This window comes from Oryza glaberrima, chromosome 3 (assembly GCF_000147395.1).
Source record: "Oryza glaberrima chromosome 3, OglaRS2, whole genome shotgun sequence".
In the NCBI taxonomy this organism is placed as follows: Eukaryota; Viridiplantae; Streptophyta; class Magnoliopsida; order Poales; family Poaceae; genus Oryza; species Oryza glaberrima.
The window spans coordinates 26,985,590-26,994,728 of NC_068328.1; the positions used below are offsets into that span (position 1 = coordinate 26,985,590).

The following is a 9,139-nucleotide window of genomic DNA, read 5'->3' on the forward strand; positions in this document are numbered from 1 at the left end:
CAACGTACTCAGGCGGTGTGTTGTACGATGGTGATTTGATAGGATTTTTTTTTACTCTAGAAGTATAAAATGAAAACAATATGGCTGAGAAAAGGAATCAAGTACGCTCATTTGTAAAAAAAAAATAGAAGGTAGCTCGAATACGTAGCATTGTTTTTGCCTTTTTGGGCTCACATTTCCTCTTTAGAGAGTCCCTAGAGAATTTCTATTATCTTTTATAGAGTACATACATCAACCTACCTGAAGGTACCACTTTATGTTGATCATGCACACAAAGTTAGTCGGAAATCTTAAATCTTAAATCCTAATTCCTAATGTTCCAAAGCTTCTCTAACATATTATATGTTCATTGAGTGTTGAATCCTACCAAATGAATTACTACGTAGAAAATAAGAGAAAACTCTAGATCAAACGCCAAGAAAACCAACAAGAGGTGGAAAACCAAGAGGTGGATCCCTATCTACACCGAATCAACCAACCTTTTTTTTTTGTTGGTAGGTGCCGATACGACCGATGTCATATGGCCTGCAAGAGATATCTATGCTCACGTAGTATAATTAGTTCAGTAGCGAAAAAGGTGTAGCCATAACGTCAATTTTGTTGTCGCTTTGTTGACGTCCACTAGATAGAGTGACGCTCCTATACTAATCACTAAAGTCAAATATGCAATGGGAAACAACATATTTGTGGTCATATGTATTTATATATGTAACTCCTTTTAATTGATACACACATTGATCATTATATTTGCCACCACAACCATTACACATGTTCTTGATCATTATATTTGCCACCACAACCATTACACATGTTCTTGGACATTATTATTTTACATGAAAAAAAATAAATCTAGCCTTTTGCCCTTACAATCATGCATCCATACCAAAATACTTTTACAATCTCTACTAGGGGTGCATTCGGCTGGCCTTGCTGCCGCAACGGCTATGGCTGTGACATTGTAAACGGTTGTAGCACCCAGCCGGTTTGAACTACCACAATCCTCACCAAAATGCTTTTGTAAACTACCGGGGCTGCGTTCGGTTAGCCTTGCAGCCGCTACGGCTGCGGCAGATAGCGCATGCTATTAGGGTTTAGTTTTATAATCTAGATCAATCTTTGAATCTATTCTTATTTTCAAATGTAAACAATAAACAACCTCAGGTTAGAAAGCTGAGGTCTAAAAAGAAATTTAGTACCAAGTATTAGTATATTTTTAAAGCTGTTATAAAATCACACATTATTACTAACATAATAAAATGGTAATGAACTAAAATAGCAAGGAGTAACCCTATATGACAACAACAACAACCAAAAAAAAAACCATCTATAGGCATAAAATTGTGAGGAGAACCACAGATTGTCCTGATTTTCACATAAAAAACCTACTTTTTCCCAGCCCAAAATCTCCCCTTTGCCTGGTACACTACCTACCCTTTCTTTTGTTGTCCAATTCATTTCCATTTCTTGCCGTTTTCTTCCACATTCTTCTCTGCTGCTGGTGTCTCTTGTGGGCCGCGTGGAAAGCCACTCTCTCCTCTTTGACCTCGCTATCTATCCATCTACTGCAGTTTGCTCACTGGAAATGTTTTTCGCGTATAAATAGCTGGGAGGAGAGGCAAGGGGACCGGAAAGAGCGCGAGAAAGAAAGAAAGGCGAGTTCTTTTTGGCAAGGGAGGGAGGGGGGGCACTCGTTGAGGGTGGGTTTCAGAGGTGTGGGAGGTCGCCTCCATGGCGGAGGACAAGGGAGGCCTCGATGCCGTCCTCAAGGAGTCGGTCGACTTGGTAACGCCCTCATCTTTGGATGGGATGGTTGTTCACTTGTTCTTGGGGTGTTCTTGGGTTTAGCACCGGGGGTTTCTTGGGTTTTGGAGGATGATTTTTGGCGTGGTTGTGGTTTCTTGGGATGGATGGATGGTTTTTTCAGGGTGGCGAGATTGGTTTCGGTTCTTGCTGTTCTTTGGTTTCAAGGATTTCAGTTTCAGGGTGGCCTCGGTTTGTGGTAGAGATGATTGGTCTCTTTCACGCGCTTCTGTTGTTCGGAGGGATCTTGGTTTCTGCATGTTCTTGGATTTGATGGATACCCGTTTGTTTGTTCTTGCATGTGTGTTAGTAGTTCGTGGAGTCGAGTCAGAGTTCAGAAAAATGCAGATTTTTTTTGTGTGCGCGTGTGTTCGAAGTTCTTGTTTGGTTGGTGGGCTGTGCAGCAAAATCGGCATGAACTAGTTGTTTCTTGTGAATTCCAGAATGCCAGGTGATATTCTTGGAATAAAGGTTCATTTTTTTATATTCGGTTACTGTTCTTGTCACTCTCTGATCTCTGATTATTATATTCGACGGTAGGATATCGTCTTTCCCCCACATGCAGGTGTTGACTGCTTGCTTTAGTTTTCTCGTGTGTGTGTTTTTTTTTTACTCGGTTCATATCGTTTTATGGTTATTTGCATTTGAAGATTGATTCTTGTTTATTGGAATCTGTTACAGTTCTTGGTTCCGTGGAAATTGGAATCATAGGTCTCATACTTGAATGTTGAAAACATATTTTATTATCGGTAGTCAAATCTTTATTTTGTTTTTCTTGGGTTACCATCATGACAATTGCGTGCAGGTTCTGGTAACTTTCTTTGTGCCGATTTTTTTAAGAATAAAAAAAAACTAAAATTTCAATTATTTACAGGAGAACATCCCGATCGAAGAAGTATTCCAGAATTTGAAATGCAGCCGACAGGGGCTCACTTCCGAAGAGGCGCAGCTGCGCCTGCAACTTTTTGGTCCGAACAAGCTCGAGGAGAAGGAGGTTGAGTTCCTTCATCTCATCTTGCCATTGCTATCAAAGATTTACCTTTTTCTTGTTGGAAAGTAATACTATAATTCAGTTCATTTGCGTTACGTTTCCGCTTATGCTGGGTCATTGATGGTTGCAGGAGAGCAAATTCCTCAAGTTCTTGGGGTTCATGTGGAATCCGCTGTCATGGGTCATGGAGGCTGCAGCTATCATGGCCATTGCATTAGCCAATGGTGGGGTAAGTACTTAGGAGTCTTAGACATAATGACAAAATCTGTTACTCCTATTTAGTACTTGGCTTCTGTCCTTTTCTCTGTTGATGAATGCAGTGCAACTGTGTAAGTGGTCCCGTTCCTTTTAACAATATATGTGGTGTTATCATCAGGGGAAGCCACCAGATTGGCAGGACTTTGTTGGTATCATCACACTGCTACTTATCAACTCAACTATCAGTTTCATTGAGGAAAACAATGCTGGCAATGCTGCTGCTGCGCTCATGGCGCGTCTTGCGCCAAAAGCCAAGGTCTTTCTTCAATCTCCACTTTTATTATGAGATATCCACTCTATTGTCCATATTGAGGTGGAGCACTTTTGAATATTGAAACTCATGTTGTGTTGGTTGTTAGGTGCTCCGAAATGGTAGTTGGACTGAGGAAGAGGCAGCCATCCTTGTGCCTGGGGACATCATCAGTATTAAGCTGGGAGATATCATTCCCGCAGATGCTCGCCTCCTGGAAGGAGATCCTTTGAAGATTGATCAGGTTCTTTCTGCAATTCACATTTTAAAGTCATTTTCAGTCTTTAAGTAATTGAGGTTTACTCATGTCATGATGTGATCTATTGTTAATAGTCTGCGCTGACTGGAGAGTCATTGCCAGCCACCAAAGGTCCTGGTGACGGTGTTTACTCTGGTTCAACGGTTAAGCAGGGTGAGATTGAGGCTGTTGTGATTGCAACTGGTGTGCACACTTTCTTTGGAAAGGCTGCACATCTTGTTGATTCCACCAATCAAGTTGGCCATTTCCAAAAGGCAAGATTGAGAAGCCTCACTTCTGTTCATGTCTCATGTTGTTAGCCATCTGAATAATCAATTTATTACTCATTCTTGCATTCATTTTTATCCACTTTGTGCAGGTTTTAACAGCTATCGGGAATTTTTGCATTTGCTCAATTGCTGTGGGGATGTTTGTTGAGATCATTGTCATGTACCCTATCCAGCACAGGCCATACCGCCCTGGGATTGACAACCTATTGGTGCTTCTCATTGGAGGCATTCCTATAGCAATGCCCACAGTCTTATCTGTAACCATGGCAATAGGGTCTCATCGCTTGTCTCAGCAGGTTTGTATCTTTTTAGGCACACTGTTAAACATAGTGTGGCCATACCAGAACTTCTGTACTATAATACTTGATTCTGAATTTTATTTCTGCAGGGAGCTATAACAAAGAGAATGACTGCAATTGAAGAGATGGCTGGCATGGATGTTCTTTGCAGTGATAAAACAGGAACTCTGACTTTAAATAAGCTCACAGTGGACAAGAATCTCATTGAGGTAAACTCAATTATTTTTTCCCTTAATTTAAATTTAATTAAAGCACTTATTTACATCTTTTTATCCAGGTTTTTGAAAGAGGAGTCACTCAGGACCAAGTAATTCTGATGGCTGCTAGAGCATCCCGAACAGAAAATCAAGATGCTATTGATACTGCAATAGTCGGGATGCTCGCTGATCCAAAAGAGGTACATCGATTTGTCAGATAGGGGAGGAACGACTATCTTGTTTATTTGAGGAATTAAACACCAGGAAATATTTCCTGCAGGCACGTGCTGGTATTCAAGAGGTTCACTTCCTGCCATTCAATCCGACTGACAAGAGAACCGCATTGACATACATTGATAGTGATGGAAAGATGTACCGTGTTAGTAAAGGCGCACCAGAGCAGGTACAACAAAAATCATCTGCAGATATGTTAAAAAAGCTTTGCTGGAAATTTCCATTTATATGATGGAGTTATTGATTGATTTCATAAATTGACATGCAGATTCTCAACCTGGCACACAACAAGACACAGATAGAACGACGAGTCCATGCTGTAATTGATAAGTTTGCAGAACGTGGACTTCGATCACTTGCTGTAGCATATCAGGTTAGCACTTCTTCGGATACTCTTTGCACAATTTGAATGTTTTAACATTTTGAGTTAATTAAGATTAGGAAGTATCCAGAGTCATTATATATGTTGAAAAATCATTGTTCCCTGGGCCAGTTTAATTTTCATTATGGTCTCCTTTCCCTATCATGTAGGAAGTTCCAGATGGAAGGAAAGAGAGTCCTGGTGGGCCATGGCGCTTTGTTGCTCTCCTTCCACTCTTTGATCCTCCAAGGCATGATAGTGCAGAAACAATTCGAAGGGCACTTAACCTTGGTGTAAATGTTAAGATGATCACAGGTACTCTTCTGATTGAAAAAAAAATCTAGATGGTTTATTTGTTATATATATTTTTTATTATTCTTTTCTGGTCGTTGTGGTGGTGAGAGGGTACTCCATGTCCAGTTATTATATGGTGCATCAGTTACTAGAATCCTAATCTACTCCATCCGTCCCAAAATATAAGAGATTTTGGGTGGATATGACACTTCCTAGGACAATGAATCTGGACAGAGAGTCACATTCACCCAAAATCCCTTATATTTTGGGACGGAGGGAGTACAATAGGAAGAACAACTAGCATAAATTTGCAGTACTGCAATCTGTTCAATAAGAAATGCATGATTATGATGTATCATAAAGAAGAAACTCAATTTTCATCATTAAAAAAAAAAACCATCCATTGCTCTTCTGTCATTGTTTGGAGCCATGGGGACCATCACCAGTTCAAAGCTGCAGATAGTGGTCTTTGTAGCGGTTCCAGTCTTCGCCATTGCTTATATGTATCCATTTACAGGTCTAACTTAATGTTTATAGAGACTCTTTCTTGTTTATATAACTTATTTAAATTATTTTTGTGAGGATAATTTATATTTAATTCTGATTCAACATTTTTTTAAAATTAACACTGTAAACATGCCTAAAAAATTGTGGTAAGTTGAGAGTTGGTCTACCAAGTGTCATTACTGGATCATGTCATGGAAATTTATTGCAATTTTGTTAATCTTTCTGAATTATGGGAATTAAAATTATTTCTTTATCTTCAGGTGACCAACTAGCGATTGGGAAAGAAACAGGGCGTCGTCTAGGAATGGGTACAAACATGTACCCTTCATCTGCTTTGTTGGGACAGAACAAGGATGAGTCTGTTGCTGCTTTACCAGTTGACGATCTAATCGAGAAAGCTGATGGTTTTGCTGGTGTATTCCCAGGTATGTATGCAATCAATTGCAGAATAAAAACCAAATGGTTGAAAGTCACAAAGAAAAATATAACTGTGAAGTCCTCTCTTTTCTCAGAGCACAAGTATGAGATTGTAAAACGTCTGCAAGCACGGAAGCACATCTGTGGAATGACTGGTGATGGTGTAAACGATGCTCCAGCCCTAAAGAAAGCTGATATTGGTATAGCAGTTGCTGATGCGACTGATGCAGCAAGGAGTGCATCTGATATTGTACTCACAGAACCTGGCTTGAGTGTGATCATTAGTGCTGTTCTTACCAGTCGGGCGATTTTCCAGCGAATGAAGAACTACACTGTAAGTCAGATGGAAACAAACATAGTGTCTTTTAATATTCTGCCTTTTTCTTTGGGTTATTTTGCTAATTCATTTCCATGTTTGCAGATATATGCTGTCTCGATTACAATACGTATTGTGGTATGTTTTCTTTACTGGAGAACTAGAAATTATGGATTTCCTCTCATTTGGTAAATAAATAGTTGATTGTTCTCGTAGGTATTTTAATTTAACTACAGGTCAATCAGAACTAACCATTCAGATAAATTTAACAGAACTAAGCACTAAATGATTCCAGTGTATAACCTTTTGTACATATTAACTTTGATGATCCCCAATATGATGTTTTCATCTTACTATGCCAAACAATGTGTATCAACTTTATGTTTTAGCTAGCACTTAATGTATATTGACTGCTCTTTTGACAGTTTGGGTTTATGCTGCTTGCCCTTATATGGGAGTTTGATTTCCCGCCATTTATGGTTCTGATCATTGCAATTCTGAATGATGGTATGTCACATTCTTGTTCCCTCCATCCCTGCTATCTCTCCTAAAACTTCAGTAGTAAGTAGAAACTATTTTCATGATGTTCACTTCAACCATTTTCTGGCACAAACAGGTACCATAATGACTATATCTAAGGATCGAGTAAAGCCTTCTCCACTACCTGACAGCTGGAAGTTGGCTGAAATTTTCACAACTGGAGTTGTGCTGGGTGGATACTTGGCAATGATGACTGTTATATTCTTCTGGGCTGCATACAAGACCAACTTTTTCCCTGTAAGAAGTGCCAAAAAATGATAACAAATGTTTCTAATTGAACTGTTGGCCTACCACATTTTGTGATTGATTCTTGTATTCGCTTTGAAACTTAATGTTGCATTGATTTTCAGAGGATCTTTCACGTTGAAAGCCTTGAGAAGACAGCTCAAGATGACTACCAAAAGCTTGCATCTGCTGTATATCTTCAAGTTAGCACCATCAGCCAAGCTCTTATCTTTGTCACAAGGTCTCGCAGCTGGTCATTTATCGAACGCCCTGGCTTTCTACTTGTCTTTGCTTTCTTTGTTGCACAGCTGGTATGCTCTCTCCCTATTACCGCAAACTGATAAATTCTCTTCTGGGTAGAATTGTGTTAATCTAACTTTCTTCCCCTTCAAATGCAGATAGCTACATTGATAGCTGTTTATGCTAACTGGGCATTCACTTCAATCAAAGGCATTGGATGGGGCTGGGCCGGTATCGTGTGGCTCTACAATCTCGTTTTCTACTTCCCGCTCGATATCATCAAGTTCCTCATCCGATATGCTCTGAGTGGGAAAGCATGGGATCTTGTCATTGAGCAGAGAGTAATGCTAATGCACCCTGCATAGTTGTCTTGGCTCCTTACCTATTTCGACTGAATTTCCATGCATTTGTGACTAATGACCCATCGATTTCGACAGATTGCGTTTACAAGGAAGAAGGATTTTGGCAAGGAAGAGAGGGAACTCAAGTGGGCACATGCACATAGGACACTCCATGGCCTGCAGCCACCGGATGCGAAGCCCTTCCCAGAGAAGACCGGCTACAGTGAGCTGAATCAGATGGCGGAAGAGGCGAAACGGAGGGCCGAGATTGCAAGGTAGGACCTAAATCTGCAGTAGACACTTGTATAATTCTTTTCCATGATCTGTCACCTTAAGAATCATATAGAAGCACCATGTCCTTTATATTGCATCAATTCTCAGTTGCTTTTGCCATGTTCCTTCCAAGATCAAGAAGCATCTCCCTTTCTAGCTGCACAATGCCAATTTGCATCCCCCTGGAACACGTGGCGTGAAAACGATGTAAAGCTAACTAACTATGTGCTTGTTCTTGCTGTTGATGCTACACTTGCAGGCTCAGGGAGCTTCATACGCTGAAGGGGCATGTGGAGTCAGTTGTGAAGCTGAAGGGCCTGGACATTGATACCATTCACCAGTCCTACACAGTGTGATAGACTCTTATCTAACAAGAGTAATATGGTTGCTGCAGAGGAACTGTTTCGTTTCATCTAATTAGTAGTTTTTATCTCCTCTCAGCTAACATAAATGTAATCAACCAACAGTTCATACAATCTATAAATCAAATCATCAAAGGGGATTGTTGAGATTATCCGTTTTTGTCGGTGTTTTCCTATATGTATTGTCCCTTAAATTGGAGGCCTCCCATGTGTGATACCATTGTGTTATGGTTTATATTTTCGTACGTCTGACCGCGAATTCATGGAATGGGTTGTTTCCATTCCACTTTTCCCCTGAACGAATATAAAATAGCTTGTTCAGTAGGAAGCTTCAAAATGTCACACCTTAAAAAGTGAAAGTTGTCTCATCTCCTTTCTTGAAAGGAAAATGGATGCATGAATAAACTTTTCTTTTAATTTTTATCCTGGGGGTTAGGTATGTGCAAATTGTTCACTGAACGATCTTTTTTTTAAAAAAAGCAAAATTGCAGTTGCGCATGCATTTTCCATTGGAAGCTCTCTGTTTTCTGCATGTAAAGCATTTCAGATGGAGCTGGTGAAATTCGATAAGCTGACTGCTGAAGCTTCAGAATCAGCCTGATTGCAGTAAACAGAACGTGCAAATCAGAAATGAGAATAACAAAGTAGAGGAAACAGATAGTAATACATCATTCTTTTTCAAGACAAATGACAAATACATCTAGCA

At 39.9% G+C, this 9,139-nt stretch overlaps 1 protein-coding gene across 2 annotated transcripts; it reads left to right on the forward strand.

Annotated features, from left to right (window-relative positions):
* Positions 1-1,622: 1,622 nt before the first annotated feature.
* LOC127766587 (plasma membrane ATPase 1-like) lies at positions 1,623-8,591 on the forward strand. 2 transcript variants are annotated; one of them, XM_052291673.1, is made up of 21 exons: positions 1,623-1,782; positions 2,675-2,794; positions 2,922-3,020; positions 3,168-3,305; positions 3,409-3,543; positions 3,633-3,812; positions 3,917-4,123; positions 4,216-4,335; positions 4,404-4,523; positions 4,604-4,726; positions 4,826-4,930; positions 5,089-5,233; positions 5,980-6,144; positions 6,232-6,470; positions 6,558-6,590; positions 6,878-6,959; positions 7,069-7,229; positions 7,343-7,528; positions 7,616-7,798; positions 7,895-8,073; positions 8,331-8,591. In XM_052291673.1, exons 1-21 carry the CDS (start codon positions 1,729-1,731, stop codon positions 8,425-8,427), a joined length of 2,871 nt encoding a protein of 956 aa, XP_052147633.1. In that variant the 5' UTR covers positions 1,623-1,728; the 3' UTR covers positions 8,428-8,591. The 2 variants fall into 2 exon arrangements, with proteins under 2 accessions (XP_052147633.1, XP_052147632.1); XM_052291672.1 differs by having other exon boundaries at positions 5,980-6,470.
* Positions 8,592-9,139: the final 548 nt, after the last annotated feature.

What these genes read in the sequence shown, in the direction of transcription:
- LOC127766587 (XM_052291672.1), top strand. Translation starts at nt 1,729, where the DNA reads ATGGCGGAGGACAAGGGAGGCCTCGATGCCGTCCTCAAGGAGTCGGTC. An exon ending in AGCGAATGAAGAACTACACT is followed by an intron (nt 6,471 to 6,557) that starts GTAAGTCAGATG and finishes CCATGTTTGCAG; the next exon opens with ATATATGCTGTCTCGATTAC. An exon ending in CATTGCAATTCTGAATGATG is followed by an intron (nt 6,960 to 7,068) that starts GTATGTCACATT and finishes TGGCACAAACAG; the next exon opens with GTACCATAATGACTATATCT.